General features: G+C 35.3%; 1 protein-coding gene across 5 annotated transcripts in view; it reads left to right on the forward strand.

Annotated features, from left to right (window-relative positions):
• Positions 1-22209, forward strand: part of TBC1D32 (TBC1 domain family member 32) — a 206004-nt gene that overhangs the window by 87523 nt on the left and 96272 nt on the right. For all 5 annotated transcript variants that reach the window (XM_015068263.3, XM_027056995.2, XM_053222325.1 and 2 more), the window contains 2 exons: positions 1685-1801; positions 14792-14880. In XM_015068263.3, the coding sequence (XP_014923749.1) occupies positions 1685-1801; positions 14792-14880 (206 nt within the window). The remainder of the gene's footprint in view (positions 1-1684; positions 1802-14791; positions 14881-22209) is intronic.

Consider the following 22209-nt stretch of genomic DNA (forward strand, 5'->3'; position numbering starts at 1 on the left):
CATTCTACAACACTATTTGTTAAAACTCACTGTGTTAAATATAATCACTATAACCACTGTTATTTGTAAGGAATATTGCATTTAGTATAAGGGTGGAGGAGGGGATAAAGGAGACTCTACCTTCCAAGTCCTCAAACAAGAACTATGTAGCAATGGTGACATTGTTAAATAGTGTCTGAAGATTATACTAGGTTTTTAATGAGTAACCTAACCATGAAAGTAAGAAAATGGCGATTAGTTCTGCTACCAAATCTCTGGTTGCATGTCTTTGGCCAAGTCACTTAACTTCTCTGGTCCTTAAGTTTTTCATCTATTAAATGAGAGATTAACTGTTCTTTAAAATTTTCTCATGTTCTGATTATAGTGAAAATTCTTAATTTGATTCTCAAATTTTCTGAATCTAGAAAAAAGTTTTTAAAATGACAAGGAGAAAAGTTGATAGTTACAAAAAGTAAATTAATACAATACAAATGAAACAAGAATTGGCAGAATACAAGGCTTCTAGATGTGAATAGAGTTCATTAGAAAGTCTTCTAGAAAAAAATGTGGCATTTTTCTAGATGTGAAGTGGGATACAGAGTAAGTGGGAGGGCAGGAGGACCATGTTGGTAGGATAAAAAGTTTCCATATGTGGCAGTCACTTGAAGGAGACCACAGGCAGTTTCAACTGACTGAAATGGTGACTTCCTGCTGAGGGATAATGGGAAAGGAGGCTTTTGACTGTGTGAAGAGAAGAAAGGTATCAATTAGTAAGGTGCCTTGAAAGTCATGCTAAGGAGCTTATTAGACTTGATGGTTAGTGATGGGAAACCACTGCATGCTTTTGTGCAGGGATCCAAATACTCAGGTTGCTTTTAGTAAGACGAAATGAGAATGAGAGGTTAAAAACTTCGTGGAGAGATTAATTTATTAAGATTGCACCAGAAAATGAGCTGGTTTTGATAGGAAAGCCATGACTTTTAAAAATTAACTATAATATTTAGATTAGTTGGATTTCCAATGAATGTAAAGGGTAAAGATGGCCTTGTGATCTGAGTGCAAGTATATAGAGAACTTATCATTTTGCTTCAGAGCCCCAAAGTGTTACTCTCTTGTATTTCTTACACATTGATTCTTACAATGCAAAGAGTGAGAAAGATGGATCATTTCATTTTTTCCTAAAAACCAAACTTATTGGGGTGCTTGGGTGGCTCAGTTGGTTGAGCGTCTGGCTTTGGCTCGGGTCATGATGTCACGGTCCTTGAGTTCGAGCCCCTCATTGGGCTCTGTGCTGACAGCTCAGAGCCTGGAGCCTGCTTCAGATTCTGTGTCTCCTTCTCTCTCTCTGCCCCTCCCCCACTCGTGCTCATTCTCTCTCTCTCTCTCTCTCTCTCTCTCTCTTTCTCTCTAAATAAACATTACAAAAAAAAACTTTTCAAGAGATACAAGACATTTTATAACCTTTTCCAACTCTTGTATATTCTGTTACTATTGCTATGTGTTATCAGCACATAGATTATTGCTGATGTTACCTATTTGGTACTTAACATGCATATAATTCACATTTATGTGGATTAATTAGGCTTATTAAAAAAATTAACCCTCACAGTTATAGTCCTATAAAACTATGTTTATGACTCTTTTATGGATGTGATTGAAAAAATGAAGCGTTTAAATGACTGTGTTTTCTCTCTTCTCTGCCTAGTGTTTTCTAGGACTGGTGAACTTGTTACCTTATCCTGCTGTTTATGAGCTGGTAGGCAATCGAGAGCTTCCTAATAAAGCAGAATATTCTCTTCGTGAAGTCCCAACATGTGTTATTGTAAGTCATTTTCTTTTAGTCTTTATTTTTTATAAATGAGATTTGTAGTACAATGCAGTTTGATAGAAAAAAAGGAACGTTACTGGGGCACCTGGGTGGCTTAGTCCGTTAAGTGTCCGACTTCAGCTCAGGTCATGATCTCACTGTTCGTGGGTTCAAGCCCTGTTGGGCTGTGTGTTGACAGCTCAGAGCCTGGAGGCTGCTTCAGATTCTGTGTCTCCCTGTCTCTCTGCCCCTCCCCTACTCATGCTCTGTCTCTCCCTCTCTCTCAAAGGTAAATAAACATAAAAAAGTTAAAAAAGAAGGAACATTATTTAATGAGATTTAAAGGCTGATTTGATTTACCCATGGAATGTTAGCTCTGAATTATCTGTGCATGGAATTTTTGATCCAGGTCGCCCAAAAGTTACAGTACCTACTGGAATACAAAGTTAATGCTCCCCAACCAGGAAAGAAACTTGGCATAAATAGAAATATGTATGGTTTATATTATTAGTCACACTAGTATTGCTTCCTCATTGGTTAGGGTAATTAGGATTAAACTATATCCAAGGGGTCCAATACCTTTTTTGCTTATATTTTAATGAAGTACATAATACTACCCCATGAGGGCAGTGTATACATATTTATTTGAGACTTTTTTCATATTCATACTCCCAAATGGGTAACTTTTCTTAATCATTTAGAGATATTTAATTCCTCATCTTTGGGTAAGTTTATAAATTAAATACACAAAATAATGTATATTCATGTATTTATAAAGAATTAACACTCAAAATCTATTAATCTTATTTTGTGGACACTTTGTCATATGTGTTATTGTTTTTTCTATAGTTTTGCCCATTTGAATACTTTTAACCCTAAACATTTTCTTTTTTCTTTAATTTTTTTTAATGCTTATTTTTGAGAGAGAGAGTGAGACAGAGCACGAGTGGGGAGGGGCAGAGAGAGAGGGAGACAAAGAATCTGAAGCAGGCTCCAGGCTCTGAGCTGTCTTCACAGAGCCCAACGTGGGGCTCGAACTCATGAACCGCGAGATCATGACCTGAGCTGAAGTTGGATACTCACCTGACTGAGCTACCCAGGCGCCCCTAAACATTTTCATTTTTTAAAACTTTCTGTACTCTTGGAGTTTTTTGATAATTTTATGAACAAAATATAAAGATAGGTACTTCTGTTGTTGAGTTTTTAATTTATATTTTCCTTGAAGTGTTTCAGTTTTATCTTGTGCTTACTTATATCTCAGCACTTCTTAAGTAGTTTTACAATGAGCAATATAGGTGTTTTGTCTTCCTTACTACACCGTGAGTGCCTGGGAGCAAGTAGGATATCGTAGTCCTTTTTATCATCTATCTAGCACATAGATGTCCAGTGAATAGTTTTTTTTTAAATATTCATAAAATTATTGCCTTTGTTGAAATCAATTAGGGGAAACAAATGCATATTAGTTGCATTATTTAATCTAGAACAAATGGCTTGTATGTTTGTTCTCAAGTTTTCATTGATATCTATAATGTGTATTCAAAGATTATCTTTACACTTAGGGAAGGTTTTGTCTTTTAGTCTTAAAACACTTAACTGCAAATAGTTTTGTTATTCTACTTCTCCAAATGGATATTACATTTTAACCATGTAGAATAATAGCTACTTCTCATCATTTAAACGTGTTTAAACTCTCCTATTAAAAACAAAGAACATCTCCCTTGACCTGTGTCTTCTTATAGCTACTATCCTATGGTTTTCTTCTCCTTCCTTCCTTCTCCCCCACCAAAAAAAAAAAAAAAAAAAAGAACCTCCTAAAAAAATTAACTATATTTGAAGTCTCTACTTCTTTCTCTTCTGTCAACTCTGGAAAGCACTATAATCTGGCATCTTGTTCAACTATTTAACTGAAATTGTTCTGCCAAAAGTCAGAATAAATACAGAAGTTTTTAATCCACTGAAACCTCTTCCGTCCTTTAACCTAATTTACCACCTGGCAGCTTTCAGCACAGTTGATCCACTGTTCTGTGTCGCTCTCTCCTATGACTGTGGCACTTCTTCTGTTTCTCTTCCAGCTTCTATGGTCTTATCTATAGAGTCTCCTTTGTGGAGACTTCCTTTGTATTCTCTTTCTCTGCCTTCTGTCCTCCAGATTGATCTTCTCCAATACTGTGGCTTTTAGTTGTTTACTGACAGCTCTCTGACTTATATCGCTCACCTCGCTGTCAGATCTATACTCAGATTTCCACCAGATAATGAACATCTGAAAACTCATGGGCATCTTAGTCTTACCACTTCTATAACTGAATATAATTTTTTTCTATCCTAAATCAATTTCATTTCCAATTTTCCTATCTCAGCATATGGCACCATCTTCACAGTGATTGAAATAGAAACTTGGAAGTCATTGTTGACTTCATTCTATATATGTAATTAATCACCATTTATAGATTGTTTCCTTCCTAATGACTAGATCTTGTTTACTTTTTTCTATTCATGTTAAGACCACCTTAGCTCAGACCCTCATTTCCTTCTTTTTTTTTTTTTTTTTTTTTTTAATTCTCAAGTTAGCTAACATACAGTGTAGTCTTGGCTTCAGGAGTAGATTCCTGTGATTCATCACTTACATACAATGTCCAGTGCTCATTCCAACAAGTGTCCTCCTCAATGCCTATTACCCATTTTTCCTACCCTACCCCTAGCTCTCCACCCCCATCAAACCTCAGTTTGTTCTCTGGATTTAAGAGTCTTTTAGGGTTTGCCTCCCTCTGTTATCTTATTTTTCCTTCCCTTCCCCTATGGTCATCTGTTAAGTTTCTCAAATTCCACATATGAGTGAAATCATATGATATTTGTCTATCTCTGACTGCCTTATTTCACTTAGCATAATACCCTCCAGTTCCATTCACATCATTGCAAGTGGCAAGATTTCATTCTTTTTCGTTGCCGAGCAGTTTTCCATTGTATATACAAACCACATCTTCTTTATCCATCATCAGTTGATGGACGTTTGGGCTCTTACCATAATTTGGCTATTGTTGATAGTGTTGCTATAAACATTGGGGTGCATGTGCCCCTTCAAATCAGCACTCTGTATCCTTTGGATAAATTCCTACTAGTGCAATTGCTTGGTTGTAGGGTAGTTCTAGTTTTAATTTTTTAAGGAACCTCCATAGTATTTTCCAGAATGGCTATACCAGTTTGCTTTCCCACCAACAGTGCAAAAGTTTTCCCCTTTCTTCACATCCTCACCAACATTTGTTGTTTCCTGAGTTGTTGATTTTAGCTACTCTGACTGGTGTGAGGTGGTATCTCATTGTGGTTTTGATCTGTATTTCCCTGATGATGAGTGATGTTGAGCATTTTTTCATGTGTCTGTTAGCCATTTGGATGTCTTCTTTGGAGAAATGTCTATTCATGTCTTTTGCCCATGTCTTCACTGGATTATTTGTTATTCAGCTGTAAAGTTTGGTTAAGTTCTTTATAGATTTTTGATACTAACCCTGTATCTGATATGTCATTGGCAAATATCTTTTCCCATTCCGTTGGTTGCCTTTTAGTTTTGTTGATTATTTTCTTTGCAGTGCAGAAGGTTTTCATCTTGATGAGGTCTCAAGAGTTCATTTTTGCTTTTATTTCCCTTGCTGCGGCCAAGGTCAAAGAGGTTGCTGCCTATTTTCTCCTGTAGGATTTTGATAGTTTTCTGTCTCACATTTAGGTCTTTCATCCATTTTGTATATATTTTTGTGTATGGTGTAAGAAAGTTCAAACCCTCATTTCTTGTCTAGATTACTTCAGTGTGATCCTGTTTTTTTCCCTCTTGTCTCAACCTGTAAATTATCCTCATGCTAATTTATTTTCAAAGTGATCCTTTAGAAATGAAAACTGGATGCAGTAATTCTATTTAAAATCTTTGCTGATTTCCCTTTACCTCCATGTGTAGTTATATTCCTTTGCGTGACATACAGTTTCTCCTTGTTTCTCAAAGCCTTCTTTTTTCTCTTGTCACCTTCTACTCTCTGACCTCCAGGATCTTTAGACAGTTTCTTACTTTCTCAGGAATCTGGAAGCTATATAACCTTGCCTTTTGACTAGATAGTATCTCCTCATTTTTCCTGCTTTACTCTTTCTGTGAAGTCTTCTCATATGTCACATTATTTTATAATTATTTTTGCATTTGTTTCCCCTTATAGTTCCATGAGAAGAGGAACTATATTTTGTCTTTTGCCCTGAAAGTCTAGCAAGTTGGTTGTTTTGTTTTTCTTTTGCTACTGTGAGCATGGTAGGTTCTCAGTAACTTTACTGTTTAATTAATGATTCATTGACTCTTAATGAGTTTGGCTCTTCTTAGGCATTATTTAAAATAATTTAAATTCAGTATCTGTCTCATTGGGAGTTCCATGGCATGAACCTTAGGAAGTTAAACTGAGGAGGGGTGTGTGTGTGTGTGTGTGTGTATTTGCACATGGGCTTTCTTTTGTGGACACTTTCAAAGTTAAAAAAAATGGTATAATGAACTCCCATATACTCAACACTAAACTGCGGCTTTTGTCACCGTTCTGTCAGTGTCTCTATTTGTCTCCAGTTTCCTTTACTCCTGCATTTTGCTTGTTTGTTTGTTTTTTTTTCCTGGACAATTATAAAGCATATTTTGGGCATAATGTCATTTTATCTGTAAATAAATAAGTATGCATCTCTAATAAGGACCTCTGAGTTTTTTGTTTTGTTTTTGCTTTTTTTTGAATTACTGCCTTGTAAACCCTTGTGGCTTTAGTCATATCCAAGATGTTAGCTATAATCCCTTAATATGATCTAATAAGTTTTCTATATAAGTTTCCTTTTTATCGAAAGTGTCTTTTTTTTTTCTTTTTATGGTTGGCCAAGTCATGATCCAAACAAAATATATAAATTGTATTTAGTTATTATGTCTTTTAAGTCTTTATTCTAAAACTGTTCTGTGTCCATGCCCTTGATTTATTGGAAAAACTGGTTATTTGTCCTGGGTTGCATTGATTCACTATTTCACCAGGAGATATGAAATGGTGATTCTAGTTCTGCCATTCTTTGTGTATTTAACTGGAATTGTTTAATAAAGGAAAACCTAAAAAAGTTTCTTATAAGGATATCAGATTAAATGCTTGACTATTTAGATGTTCTCAGAGTAGTGAATTGGTGCTCTAGTAATCTCCAAAAGGGATGTTTTATTATTATTTCCATATAATAATTACCGTAACATATACCATATATATATATATGTATGTATGTTTCAATCCAGTGAAGTCATTATTGCTTTTTTTTTTCAGTTTATTTATTTACTTGGAGAAAGAGAGAGAGAGTGAGAGAGAAAGTAAGCAGGAGAGGGGTAGAGAGAGCAGGAGAGAGAGAATCCCAAGTAGGAGATTCCCGAAACAGGGCTGGAATCCACAAACTATGAAATCATGATCTGAGCTGAAATCAAGAGTCAGACGCTAAACTGACTGAGCTACTCAGGTGCCCCAGTCATCTTGCTTTTGATACTCAAGATGTTCTTTTGACTGCTGAGTCCTTTTGACTTGTACTTATTCCTGTTTGATATATTTCTTTCTCATATAAGATGCTCCAGGCTCATTGTATACATTTTCTAGCTCAGACCTGGAATCCACCATCTTCAAAGAGTTGTTGTTTTTTTTTATTAGGAATTGCTAGTTAGAAGCTCTAACTTGGAAACTAGAAATATTCATTGTTTAGGGTTGTCATTATTTCTAGTCCTTTTGGGGGATAGCTGAGGAGAATAAGTATTTTGTTTTTTAAGTATATTTATTTTGAGAGAAAGAGAGCACACAAACAGGGGAAGGGTAGAGAGAGAAGTAGAGAGAGAATCTCAAGCAGGCTCCATGCTGTCAGCACAGAGCCTGATACTGGGCTCGATCTCACGAACCATGATATCATGACTTGAGCTGAAATCAAGAGTTGGACGCTTAACTGACTGAGCTACCCATGTGCCCCAGTATTTATTATTTTTTTTAGAAGAGAAATTCATCATGAACCTATATTAATATTTTTCATATATTTTTCGTTTACCAAAAAGCTTGGTTACTAATAACATGAACAAAACTACTTACTTGCTTTTATTGTACAATGTACATATAATAGTTATAAGATTAGTGCATACATATTGACATTTCATTTCAGTTAATTTTGTCCTTAGAATATATGCCACCAAGGATTTACAATCAAAATAAATCAAAATAAATGCCTGGTTATGCCACTAACTTGATAGATTTGTTTTAGAATGTTTTAAGTTGAGAGGTGGTTTTATCTTTTGCCTTAATTTTGTCTTTTCAATTATTACATGATTAATGATCTTTTAAAGTTTGTGATTCCAATATATAACAAGGTATATTTATAGAAAGTGCTTATGTATGAATCCCCTTTGTTGTTTCTCCCCATGTGTTTGATCTTCACTATATAGCCACTAGTTCTGTGTAGCTATTTAAATTTATATTAATTACAACTCAATAAAGCTAGAAACTTTTTTCTTTTCGTTTCTATCAACACTTCAGGTTTTCAAGTGCCCACTAGCCGTAGATGGCCAATGCCTACCACATTGGGTAGCACAGAGAGAGAACATTTCCATCATTGCAGAAAGTAGTAGTTTATAGCACTGCCTTATAGCTAACACGTTTTGTTAGTTTTTGGTTTATCCTTCAACTGTTACATTAAAAAAGAATATATTTTATTCCGTTCAGACTTAAGCAAAAGATAGTATGCTATAAACAATGTTTCTTTTAATTCTTTGTCTTTTAGATTACTATATAGAAGTATATAGAGCTCTTCCCTTACCCTTTTTAACAAATGCATAGTACAGTGGTGTATGGATGTGCTGGGATTTATACATCCAGTCATCTACTGGTGGTCACTTGGGTTCTTTAAGTTTTTGTCATTATAAGTTATGCCTCAATTAATAGCTTGGCTTATATTTATTATATTTACCAGTATGCCTATGTATATATATATTTTTTCGTTGCTGCATAACAAATCGCTACAAACTTGGCACATTAAAACTACCCATTTATGAGCTCACGGTTTTGCATGTCAGAAGTCTAGCACTGTGTGCCTGGGTTTTCTGCTGAGAGTATTATAAACCTGAAATCAAGGTGTTAGCCAGATTAAGTGCTCATCTGGAGGCCCTGGGAGAAAAATTCAATTCCAAATTAATTCTGGGGAGAGGGAAGTTTCTTAGGTTTTAGGACTGAAGTGCTTGGTTTCCTGCTGGCACTTGGAGCACCAGGTATTGTTCCTGGAGCTTTGTACTGTGGCCCCCTTCCTATTTCAACTGTGAACAACCTCCCTGGTGGGAAATTCCTCTCATGCTTTGAGTCTCTTTGACTTTGTTTTCTGTGACCAGCCTGAGAAAATTCTTTGCTTGTAAATGGCTCCTGTGATAATATCAGAGCCACTCTGTTAATTTTTTTTTTTTTTTTTTGAGAGAGAATGCATGAGCGGTAGAAGGAGAGAGAAAATCTTAAGCAGGCTTCACAGAGCCCAACTGAAGCCTTGATCTCACAACCCTGACCTGAGCTGAAATTGAGTTGGATGCTTAACTGACTGAGCCACCTAGGTGCCCTGATAATCTCCTATTTTGAAATCAATTAAGGACTTCTGCAAAAATCTCTTCACAGCAATACGTGCATTAGGTTTAAGAATCTTGGGGCCGTCTTAAATTCTGCCTATTTTAGTATCGTTGGGCTAGATTTCTAGAAGTGGGATCATTGGGTTGAAAGGTAAGTTCATTTGTAATTTTGGTATGTAACACTAGATTTCCATCCGTAGAGAATAATCCTCTGCTTTCCCATCAATGAGATACTGTAGTGACTGTTTTCTAGCAGCTTCATTAAGAAGTTTATATGATCAGACATTCAGATATTTGTCTGAAAAGAGAAAAGTATTAGTGTATGTTTTTCTCATGAACAGAACATTTTTTCATATGCTTAATGGCCATTGACTTCTTCTCATTGGTCTTTCAATTTGTTTTTACTATTTTTCTATTTGTGTTCTCTTTCTTAGTTTTAAGGAATTCATTATATTTTGGGGATGTTAGGCCTTAACTTCTCACGATTTCATATCAATTATCTACCAAAATTCTAGGTCCTACAAACAACTTTCAAGTTGTACTTTAGTAAATTAAAGGTCAATGACACAAAATACTCTTTCCCTCTAACACATACAATCTTTGATTGCTTTTCAGTTCCTGTCACTTAATTTGCAGTTAAATAAATGATGTATTAGGTGGGACCCCTTTGGTTATTGAGAAACTCAGTTTGAATTAGTTTTAGCAGAAGAGGAAATTTATTGACTCACAATTTTCCAGATCTAAACAATATCTGCAGCTTGTGTGTTTGCAAGGTGAGAGATAGCTGGGAAACAAAGATGCCAGTACAAGTGACAGGAGTAATCCATATTAGCTAATTATAGTTCCCTTAACATAACTGAGGAGTGTAAACAATGAATTAACCGAAGGAAGAACTTGCTAATTGTCGGAGCTGACTAAAGTGGGGTGGACTGCCTTGGGATTCTGTGAGTTCCTCATCCTGAGTTGTTCTTGGTGGAAGTAATGTAAATCGGATCCAAGGACCTTTGGATGGTTGTAGTACATGATCTTTCAGCTCTTTTTTCAATGATAAGAATATGTTTGCAGTACTTGGCATAATGCTTGGCACAGAGTAGATGTGCAGTATATGCTAAATAAAATACTTGTGGACTTCATTATGCCACAGTACAAAAACCAAAACAAAAAACAGGGACAAGTAGAAATAGAACTTTGAATGTAGTCAGGTCCACCTCTGTCTGTCTCTCTATGTCCACTTGCCCTGTTACCGCCCACTATCTTGGTTTTATTGAAAGCTGTACATAGTGTAGTGGTTAAAAGATTGCATTCTGAAGCCAGACTGCCTGGATTAGATTACCAGTTCTGCCTTTTATAAGCTATGTCACTTCAGACAAGATAAATTTTAGTTTTCTGTTAAAAGAGGGCAGTAAACATTCCTATCCCAAGGTTGTGAGAATTAAATGAAATATAAAAGTTTAAATCACTGCTTGGCATATAAAAAAACGCTATATAATTGTCTGCTGTAATTATCATTAGTGCTTTCTTCTCCAGATGGTGTTCTCTGTTGGAGAGTACATGGGACTACCTGTCACTCTGTACTGACATCTTCACCATCTCCCCTTGTCCTTGTTTCCTAAGGCTGCCATAACAAATTCCACACACTGTGTAGCTGAAAACAACAGAAATTTATTCTGTTACAGTTAGAGTCCAGGTGTTATAGGGCCACATTCCCTCCAAAGACTCCAGGGGGAGAATCCTTCTCTGCCTCTTCCAGCTTCTGGTTCCAGGCATTTCATGTCTTATTACCACATAACTCCAGTTTCTGCCTCCATCTTCACAGGGCTTTCTCCTTTCTCTGCCTTAAATTTCCCTTCGTCGTCTTCTTATAGGGATGTTTTTTAACAGTCTTAAGGCCTATTTGGGTTAATCTAGGATGATTTTAGAATTGTTAATTACTTCTGAAAACACTTTTTCCAAATAGGGAACAGTCATAAGTTATTCCTTGTTTTTCTACTCTTGGATTAGGATATGGATGTATCGTTTGTTGGAGTCACAGTTTAGCTCAGTATGACACCAAACAGGAGAGTGGCCTTTTCCTCTACCTCCCTGCTATATATTGAATGTATACCCCCAAAATTTGTGTTTTGAAACTTAATCCCCAATGTGATATTTGGAAGTGGGCCTTTCGGAGGTGATTAGTGCCTTTAAAAAAAAAAAAAGACTCCAGGGAAATTGCTCATCCCTTCTGCCATGTGAGGGCAAAGTGAAAAGAGGACTGTGAACTAGAAAGTGGATCCTTGCCGGGAAAAAAAAATCTTCTGGTGCCTTGATTTTTGGACTTCTCAGCATCCAGAACTATAAGAAATAAAATTTCTGTTGTTTATAAACCACCCAGCCTATGGAACTCTGTTATAGTAGCCAGAATGTACTGAGACCCGTCTGAGTTGAAAAATCCCAAGGAAGAACCTTACAGGTTGAGTTTTGTTGATGGATGTGCCTGGGCTAACCAGTCACAAGCCACTTCTAATGGTGCAGGTGCAGAAATACTGACATTTTGATCGACCTACCCCACGCCTTTTTTTTTTTTTTTTAAATTTTATATAGAGAAAGCAGGGGAAGAGCAGAGGAGAGCAGAGAGAATCTTAAGCAGTCTCCATGCTCAGTGCAGAGCCGGATGCAGGGCTTGATCCCATAACCCTGGGATCATGACTGACTGAGCCACCCGGCTGCCCCCTCCTCCTCTTTCACTTATCTCTTTCTGAAGTAAAAAGGGTCAGATAACACAAACATGGCCATTGGGACACATGTAAACAGCGGGCAAACATGTATGTATTTATGTGAATGGATATTCCTTTGTTTTTCTACTCTTGGTCTCAGTTTGTCCTATTGAACTTATTCTCCAGCTGGACAGTATCCTTTAAAAAGTTTCAGACTTGTTTTCCTTTCTCTTTTTTTCTTTTTCTTCTTCTTTTTTTCTTCTTTGTGTGTGTGTGTGTGTGTGTGTGTGTGTGTGTGTGTGTGTGAGTGTGAGTATGAGAGAGAGAGAGTCCAAAGTGTTACTTGCATTGGCTCTTTGTTGGGAAGCTGCTGCTTGATTTAGAAAACTGATTGCCTTATTGACACACGTTGCAGAGCTTAGAAACTGAAGTTCTCCATAAGGCAGGCTTCTCGGGAGTTTAATTTTCTTCCCTAAGTGGTGATCCATCAATGTAATCCTCTTTAAAGAACAAATTATTTACCGTAACATTTGTTCTCTGAAAATGCATTATCATTGATAGATCACTGCAATCTACTCTTCCATTAGCTTGCTGATAATACATTCTTTATCTCTTTTATTCTTAAAATATCTAGTACTTAAGATTTGAAACTACAACTTTATATAGAGTCCCGGAGTATCACTGGCTGTCAAAGACTTAGTGAGCTTAGTGTTCAGATGATTGGACAAATTTCAGTCACCTATGCTAGTATCCTACTAATGAAGAGAAATCAATAGTAATACTTCCAGAAGCTTCTATGCATAGAACAGACTGGCAGATTCTCTTCTCTTAGGTAAGAGAAAGCCAGTGATACGTAATTCTAGATTAATCTGTGAAGACTATAATAAAAACAGTGATAATCATTTCTTAAATTATTTTAAACAGTAAAAATATAGGAACACATAGCAAACAAGTTTCTCCATAGGTACACTACAGAGACTACTTAATAGTATCCAGGTGGCTGAGAAGTCAAGGAGAACTCCATGGCTCCATCACCGTAGCTAAACAAGACTGTCAGAGAAGAAATTAGGAAAAAGGAGAGAGTGGGCAAATGATTGAAAATCTGAATATGAAGCTGGGAATATGAATGAGTTACTTAGCTCATGTTCTGCCATGTTTGAAACAAGGAACGCCCAACTAAGAAGCAGACAAAATCACAGATTTTAAGATAGTAATCTTTTTATTCTTGTTAGGCAGCTGATTGAATATTTGCTGATTGTAAACTCTTGTGCTAGTATTTACACATTTTTACTAGATATCTGTAGAATGGTAATAAATGCATTCCTGAGTGTTATGTATAAACCTTTACTGTACAAGTTGACACTAAATCCAGTTTTTACTGTTTCAATTAGTGTTTTTCAAATGTTATTTTCAGAGATTCATTACTTCCTCATCCTTGCAAAGTCATTTCCATGCCTCTTATTTGATGTTACGACATTTGCACTGTCATCTACATAGACCTCAGTCAATATTACATCACTTTACTCCCTAGCAAAACCTTCCTTTTATCTTACTGGTCGTGGAAATGTCTTCAGTTTGAACATACTGGAGGGTGGCAAGTTTCTTGGTCAGGAAAATGAACAATGAGAGAGACAAGTACTTATTTATGAATAAATTTTTTTTAATGTTTTTTTTTTTTTAATTTATTTTTGCGAGAGAGACACAAAGCATGAGCATGGGAAGGGCAGAAAGAGAAGGAGACACAGAATCCAAAGCAGGCTCCAGGCTCTGAGCTGTCAGTACAAAGCCCGACACGGGGCTGAAACCCACGAACTGGGAGATCATGACCTGAGCCAAAGTCAGACACTTAACTGACTGAATCACCCAGGTGCCCCTATGAATACATTTCTTAGGCCTAAACCCAAAGATCTACACAAAGCAGAGCATTATAAAAAGAAAGACTTTTAGGGAGTGCTTGAAACTGTGCACATTGTAGGCTTACTATTGTCAGTGCTTGAGATGGCGGGTGGCACCTGGCTCATCTGATTCTCTCAGCACTTGCATCATGATTTTAAGCCTGTCTACACATCGTAACAACTTGGGAATCTTTTAAAAGGATATGAATGCCAGAATCTTAACTCCCAAGGATAGTGACTTGCTGGGGTAGAGCCTGGGCATTATTTATATATGTATATTTATATATAATTTTTTTTTTTACAGTTCTCTAAGTGCTTCCAATGTTCAACAAGGGTTGGAAACCACTGATTTACACGTGGAGAGACTATCAACAAAATCTCAGATAGCTACTAGATAAAACTAGCAGCCCACTGTTCATGCTTCACATGAAATCTTGTAGATTTCATATTTGGTTTTCAGACTAGTTTACATTTTCAGCAGTGTAATCAGTATTTAGCTGGCTGCATAAGTTGCTCACAGATTAGCAGAATGGGGTATAAACTAGTGATTCTCCACTTTGGGTAAACATTAGATGACTCATTTCAAGAGCTTTGACAAATCTTAATGTCTAGACACACCCAGACCAATTAATTCAGAATCTCTAGAGGTGAGTCTTGGGCATTTAATAACTTTTTTTTTTTTCTACCTAGGTGATCAAATGTAAAGCCAAGTTTGAGAACCAAATATCTAAATAAATATTTGTTGATTTGTTTTTTTTTTTTTAATGACTTGTCCAGCATATTCTCACTCCAAGTCTTTCTTTTTCAGGATATTATAGATAGACTTATACTTTTGAATTCAGAAGCGAAGATTCGTTCTTTATTCAACTATGAACAGTCACACATCTTTGGTCTAAGGTAAGGTGCTAAATTTTACCTGAGATACATTTTCTTTTCTTCTTTTTTTTAATTTTTTTTTTATTTGGTGAAATAGAGAGTGCAAGCATGAGAGAGGGAGGGAGGGGCAGAGAGAGAAAGAGAGAAAGAATCCCAAGCAGGCTCTACACTGTCAGCACAGAGCCTGATGCGGGGCTTGATCACAAACAGATCTGAGCCACAACTAAGGGTGGGACACTTAACTGACTGAGCCACCCTGACGCCCCTTGAGATATATTTTCTATCTTGCAGAACAGTCAAGCATATATTCTATATAATTCCAAAAAATATTTAAAATAAGGTAATTTTAAGGATGTCTAAAAGTAATTTGTAATGTCATAGATAAATACAGTTATTAGGTTTTTATATTATGGCTTTTGGCTTTGTTTAGGTTCTGTGTTACTACCATGTCTTTTGTTCAATTTACGTTACAAACACCTCTTTAAAAAGAGGCATTTTGCAGACTTTTCAGTTTACTCAGGAGTCAACTGGGGCTTCCCTGGGATTGTATTTGATGGCATTCCTTCCATAATAGAGACTTGAAAATACATGATTTATCTTGAGGCTCAAATTTTGCTCCTTGATGTTAACCATTACTCCTTAACTTCAGTTTACCGAGGTTTAAATCTTTCTGGTAAACGTTTTGGTCATATATAGACCTTTAATTTGTTTTCCTATCTATAAATTACCACTTTTAAAAACAGCTTTATTTAAGGCATTTTCTATTTTCAGAGGTTTGTGATTTTTTTTTCCCCTTTCTACTAGCAAAGTCACTTTTTTAGACAACAGGGAGGGAGACAGTGAGAATGATCTACCTAAGAAATAAAGCAATTAGAATTTTCTAAAATTAGAATTTCTGATGGTAGTGTGTGTATATATATATACATGTATATAATATAATACATACTCAAATTGGTTTTTTTTACCATTAATAGCTGTGCTTCATTTTTGGACTTTTTAGTTTAAAGAAGGTAGAAAAAACTGTAACTATTATAGTTCTTTGAATGGTGTGTCCTTCATCTCAAGATGTATTTTCACATTAAATTTTAACTTTTCATGTATAGTATCAGATATAACATATAGCAAGCACTGATGAAGAATACTAAGAAAAATCTATTCAGTAGAACCTCCTTTTGCATTGCAGGTGTATTTCTGAGTTTTGTAATTATAGAATATAGATTCTGGCTTCTTGTTATTGATACAGTGAGTGAATGTTTTATTTTCTGTTTTTTTTTTTTTTGTTTTTTTGTTTTTTTTACGTATAAAGAATAGTATTTTTCTCTAGAGTTCTTGTTTAAAAACAAAATGATTTTTAAGTCCTGTAAAAAGCAATCCAAGAAGTAACATGCTCCTGGGAATAAAATGTTAATTTGCATAGTGTGTGTTTTCTTCAAATGGAGTACAATAACCAAATGGAGTCATTTTGTTCTACATGAGAAACTTTGTCATCGCATTGTTGATCGTGTACTAGAGTTTTGTAGTGTGGTGGTTAGGTTAGCAACATGGCCTCTGGAGTCAGACTGTCTGCTCTTTGCTAGTTGTGTGAGGTGGGATCTCAGTTATCCATCAGTAAAATGAAGGAAAATTATATTCTTTTCCTCACAGAGTTATTACGATAATTACATAAGAAAAATTAAAAGGACTTACTACCGTGCTTGGCATGTAGCAAGCACTACAAAAATGTTAGTAGTGAATGTAGTAGCAGTAGTACTTCAAGTGTGTCCTTACTTGTGCTTGTTTTCTAGGAGTTTTGTGTTTTATTGGGAGGTTAATTTTGTCTTCATGTTTTCAGTAGCCCAGTAGTCTTCTACATGCTGCCAAGTAATTTGCTGTTTACAACATCAGCATTAAGACAAAGAAAATGACCAAGTCACTTTTCTGAGGAAAATGTTGTATTTTATTTTTTGTGCTTGTTAACGGTTCTTCGAGAATATATTTGTTTCATTGTATTTCAGAGTTCATCCTCCTTATATTTGGTTGTATTTTTTGGACATTTTTTTAATGTTTATTCTTGAGAGAGAGAGAGAGAGAACATGAGTGGGGGAGGGACAGAGTGAGAGAGGGGCACAGAATCCGAAGCAGACTCCAGGCTCTGAGCGTTCAGCACAGAGCCCTATGTGAGACTCAACTCACAAGCCATGATCATGACCTGAACCGACTGAGCTACCTAGGCGCCCCTATTTGGTTATATTTTTAAGTCCTACTTTTGAAGTTACATAATTTCTTCTATTAATTTCAGTTTAGCATTGGCCAGTGTGGTTCAATAGTGATAATTTAGATAATAGCTTTGTACTATATAAATCTCATGTTTCTGTGTGTTTTTTGGATTCTTACCTGTATCATTTACTTTCTACAGTGATTTTGTTTCCAGTTGTACAACTTTATTGTACTATTCCCTTTAATAGATCATCTCATTAACATATTTGCCTTCTACCTTTAGCGTTGCTTATTCCATTCATCTTTCCCCTCTGAATAAGGGTAAGTTTCATACACTTTCTGTAGGTGTGCCACAGCACTTAGATGAGGCTAATATATGGCTTAGTGGCACATGGATTTTCACTTTTCAGTAGCATCACATTCTATGTAAATTTCTGAATTTTTATTTGCCAAGATCCTACAAATCTTATGTTTTAAATGACTAATATATGAGAAGGCTGCTCCTTTGATTAGCCCTCCTCCTCTCTTTGTTTCCACTTCTACCTATCCTTTTCTAATTTTGGTATCTGGGTGCAGACATGCCTTCACATGCTTCATCTTATAATGGAACACACTCAAAAAGAAATTTCCCTTGACCTCACATCTGTGAAGTCACTGTCCTGTTTCTCTTTCTCTCACCATATAGCAAGACATCTGTGTAAACTGTCCCCACTGTACCTCTCTTTACTCCTCAGCCCACTTAGATTTGACATTGACTCTGTAACTCTGTCAGAATTGCACATCTTTCTCAAGTTGCTTGTAGCTTCTATGCTGATGAATGTAATGGATTTTTCTCTTTTGAATTATCTTACAACTATCAGCGTTTGATATAGTGGACCATTTCTTTCTGTGTGTAAGTTCTCTTTGCTTCTGTGACACTCCTATGGCTGCTCTTTTTTCTCTTCTGCATTCTGTAAGCATCACTGAAATTTGCAATACTCAGGACTTTGTTGTGGATGCACTTTTTTCTTCTTTGTTCTGCCCCGAGTTCATCTACTTATATACAGTATCCACCTACCTATGTCGGTAGGTGCCCCACAATTTATAGGCCTAGTCTAAACCATTATTTGGAGCTATCAGACTCAAATATACAACTCTTTTAACATGTCAATTCATACATTTCTCAGATGTTAGTAACTTAACATTTCAAAGACTGAACTCTTGGATCTCCTCCCACAAAAACAAACAAAACAAAATAAATCTGTTTCCATCTCATTAAGTGGCCCACCCATCTATTCAGTTGCTCATTCTTGAAAGTCATCTTCACTGTTTTCCTTTGCTTTTTCAAACAATGATTTATCTTTATTAACTGACTGAAATTAACTCCTGATTAACTCCTGAAATTAACTGATTCAGGAGACTAAATTATAATAAAGTGAAATTCTTCCTAACTCTGAAAGCAACATTATTTTTAAAAATTTTAATTCCAGTGGAGGTAACATATAGTATATTAGTTTCAGGTGTACAATATAGCGATTCAGCAATTCCATACATTACTCTGTTCATTCATACATTACTTTTCATCCTCCTGCAGCTATCTGAAAGTAGCATTGAGGAAAATTATTCTAGACATCTTTCTGTGCATGTACAGATAGAAGAATAGATATATGGAGATATCTTTTATAAAAATAGAATCATAATATAGTTTCCATTTTAAATTCTAACTGAATTTTATAGAAAAGAAAAACTAGCGAGACAGAAGAAATTGCTGAATTTCAAATAACTGATTTTTCACTCCAGGGGTTGTTATTTCCCCAGAGATTCCTCTGAGGTTAAGGAGAAGAGATGATGTAAAACTTTTCAAGTGGTTTGAACATTATATTTCACTTTTAGACAGTATTGATTGACTCTCGCCTATGAACTAGGAGGACAGTAATGCTCTCATTGGCCTCCCACCTCCCCTGTCTCCACCTGTTAGGAGGATGTTCTTCTCCTGCCATTTTCTAACCTGCCTTTCTGAGTCAGCGACCTTATTTCTTCTCTACCCAGTAGGGAGAGGAAACTAACCTAGGTTTCTTGGTGTAGTGACATGAGATATGCAGTACTTCTTTAATATGACTGCAGATTAATATTTATAATTAGTTAGTTTACTCTTCTCCACTTCATTTACTCAGTCAATATTTATTGAGTGCTTATTATGCTCTATGCTAGATGTAGGGGATGTAATGAGTAAATAAGATGTGGTGCTCATTCTCTTTAACTTTACCACCTAATGAGGAATCAGATATTGAGATAATTAAGCAAAATGTGAGGTAATTAATGCAGAAAAGAAACACATCCTTATAAAGCTCCCCACCTTCCCATTTTAAATATCTGGCAGTTCCAGACTCCTTTATGTGGCTTTCAGGGAGCTCCATAATGTATCTATACCTTTCCTATGTACATTATTTTCCAACTTTCCTCATAATGCTGAGTAGGTTAGACTTCTTGTCTCCCTCAAGCCCAGTGTATTGGCTGTATACCTATTTTTCTGCGTCTTGAATATTGCTTTCACTTTTGTTGTCATAAAATTTTGACTCCTCCTTCAAGGCAGAGCTTGCTTTATGAATCATGTCCTCTATGGCTTCCTATAGTACACTTTCATCTTGTCTTTTTTCTGCACGTTCTTTGCCTTTATGGTAATTCTCACAAATTTATTTCTCCCCCTGACTAAAACTTAAACTTCCTGAGGGAATATTTTCTTTGACTTTCATGTCCACCACATAGGTAGGTACTTTTTGGTTATTTCATGACATTTATTTGCTAAATCTGTTGGGGGGGGGGGTTATTTAAGAAAGCTGTACACTTATTGAAAATTTTGGGTGCAAATTATTTTCTTGAACATTGTGTTTTATGTACAATTAAGGCACCTTGGAGTTCTTATCATCTATAATTTATTTTTCCAGAGTTGAGGCTTAGTTGAGGTTATAATTGACATATATTAGTTTCAGGTTATAACATGCTTCATTATTTGTATGTGTTGTGAAATGGTCACCACATAAGTCTAGTTAAAACTTATCGCCATACATAGTTATGGAATTATTTTTCTTGGGATTAGAACTTTCAAGATTTACTCTTAGCAACTTTTAAGTATGCGGTTCTGTATTAACTGTAATCACCATGCTATACATTACATCTCCATGACTTATTTTATAACTGAAAGTTTGTTTTTGACTCTCTTTATATATTTCCCCCCACTCCCTGCTCCCCACCTCTGGCAATTACCAGTTGGTTCTCTGTATTTGAGTTTGGTTGTTTTGGGATTCCACACGTAAGTGAGAACATACAGTGTTTCTTTTCTCTGTCTGACTTATTTCACTTAGTATAATTCCCTCAAATTTCTTCCATGTTGTTGCAGATGGTAAGATTTCATTTTCTTATGACTGAGTAATATTCTATTGCGTATATACTACATTTTCTTCAGCCATTTGTCCATTGGTAGACCTTTAGGTTGTTTGCATATCTTGGCTATTGTACATAATCCTGCAGTGAATATGGGGGTGCATAAATATAGAATTAGTGTTTTTGTTTTCAGATAAATATCCAGAAATGGAATTGTTAGATTATATGGTAGTTCTATTTTAAAATTCTCTAGGAACCTCCATACTGTTTTCCCAGGTAGCTGGACCAGTTTACATTCCCCCCAACAATTCAGCCATTCTGACAGGTGTCAGCCATTCTTAACCATCTTGATTTAGAGGAATGTTATGCTCATGCCTAAAATATTTTATTTTATTATAAAAACTGTATCTCATGGAGAAAGAATTATATCATTCAGTGTCAATAGTTTTCTTTGTATGAAACCCCAAATTAAGTTTTAATTAGACGATAGAATTGCACATTTTTAACAACTAAATCTTATATAGTAATTCTTCATTAAGTATACACATTAAAATTTAATATGGTTAAAGAGATGTTAATATAGTTCTCCTAAAACTTATTCCTCCTTTATTTGAAACTCTAATGTGGCCTATTGTTAGTTTTCTTTAGAAAAAGCAAAAGAAAAAAATAACCAAAGTGAGAAATCTGTATTTATAGAACAGACTTTAAAATTTATCACTTGCTGTTTGTTATTTTACATTATCCACCGACAGTAAATTGTATATGCAGTACAACAGTTTTATGCATGATCATCTTCTATGACAAAAAAATCTGACCTATAAGATGACATGAAGACAAAAAAAATAGTGTTAAGTTTAGAACCAGTGTGGTTATTTTAACAGACATAGAGAAGTGTTAATAGTCTATCACAACAAATCACAAAATTATTTATTCCCTGTGACCCAGATGCTAACTAGCTTTAAATCTGATTGACATTACTAATAAGTAATTTTAGAATTATCTCTTGCAATCTTTACTTAATATCATAAATTAGAATGGAATATGACTACAAAACGATCCACATTTTGGATTTTGTATACACATGTACTTGCACACATACAGTATTTAGTTTTAGGTTTATTTGAAGAAAACTGATAATCTATTATAATTAAAGATCTCCGTAATGGATTCAAATTCTTATTTAATCAAAGAATTCCCATTTATATAGAATAACTAGAAAATAATGAAAACAAAACCATACTTGTTAGTCTTCCTCTTAGAGATAATTACCACTAACCTCTCATGCCAATATTTTTCATTTTTTAGCTGGATATGTTTTTTGTAAATAGTTTTATTGTTTTAATACAATAAAGCCTTTTTTACTTAATTTTAAACTATTTCACACCTTTAAATGTTCATATATGCATAATTTTAAAAGATTGAATAATCTAATACATCAATGAGTTCCAATTTTCTCTGTTTAGACATGTAGGTTATTTTTTAAAAATTATACGTTTTTATAAGTATCTCTATGCCCATAATTATCTTTACAACAAATCCTTAAAAATAGACTTGCTATATTAAGGAGTAGGCACATATTCGAATCCTCTGTATTTCTGTCTTCCCTCTTTTCATGACTCCTTTTACTTTATCTCTCTGTGCCATTTTATATTCCACCCACTAGCGACACTTTTTCCTGTCATTTACTTGTTCATTCAGAAAATATTTATTAAATTCCTACTGAGTGCTGCACTGCTATGAATGGTCTTTCTTGGGAATTATGTAACTTTGTTCTCTTTTTATTTCTGGATTCCT

The sequence above is a fragment of the Acinonyx jubatus genome, chromosome B2 (genome assembly GCF_027475565.1).
Source record: "Acinonyx jubatus isolate Ajub_Pintada_27869175 chromosome B2, VMU_Ajub_asm_v1.0, whole genome shotgun sequence".
In the NCBI taxonomy this organism is placed as follows: domain Eukaryota; kingdom Metazoa; phylum Chordata; class Mammalia; order Carnivora; family Felidae; genus Acinonyx; species Acinonyx jubatus.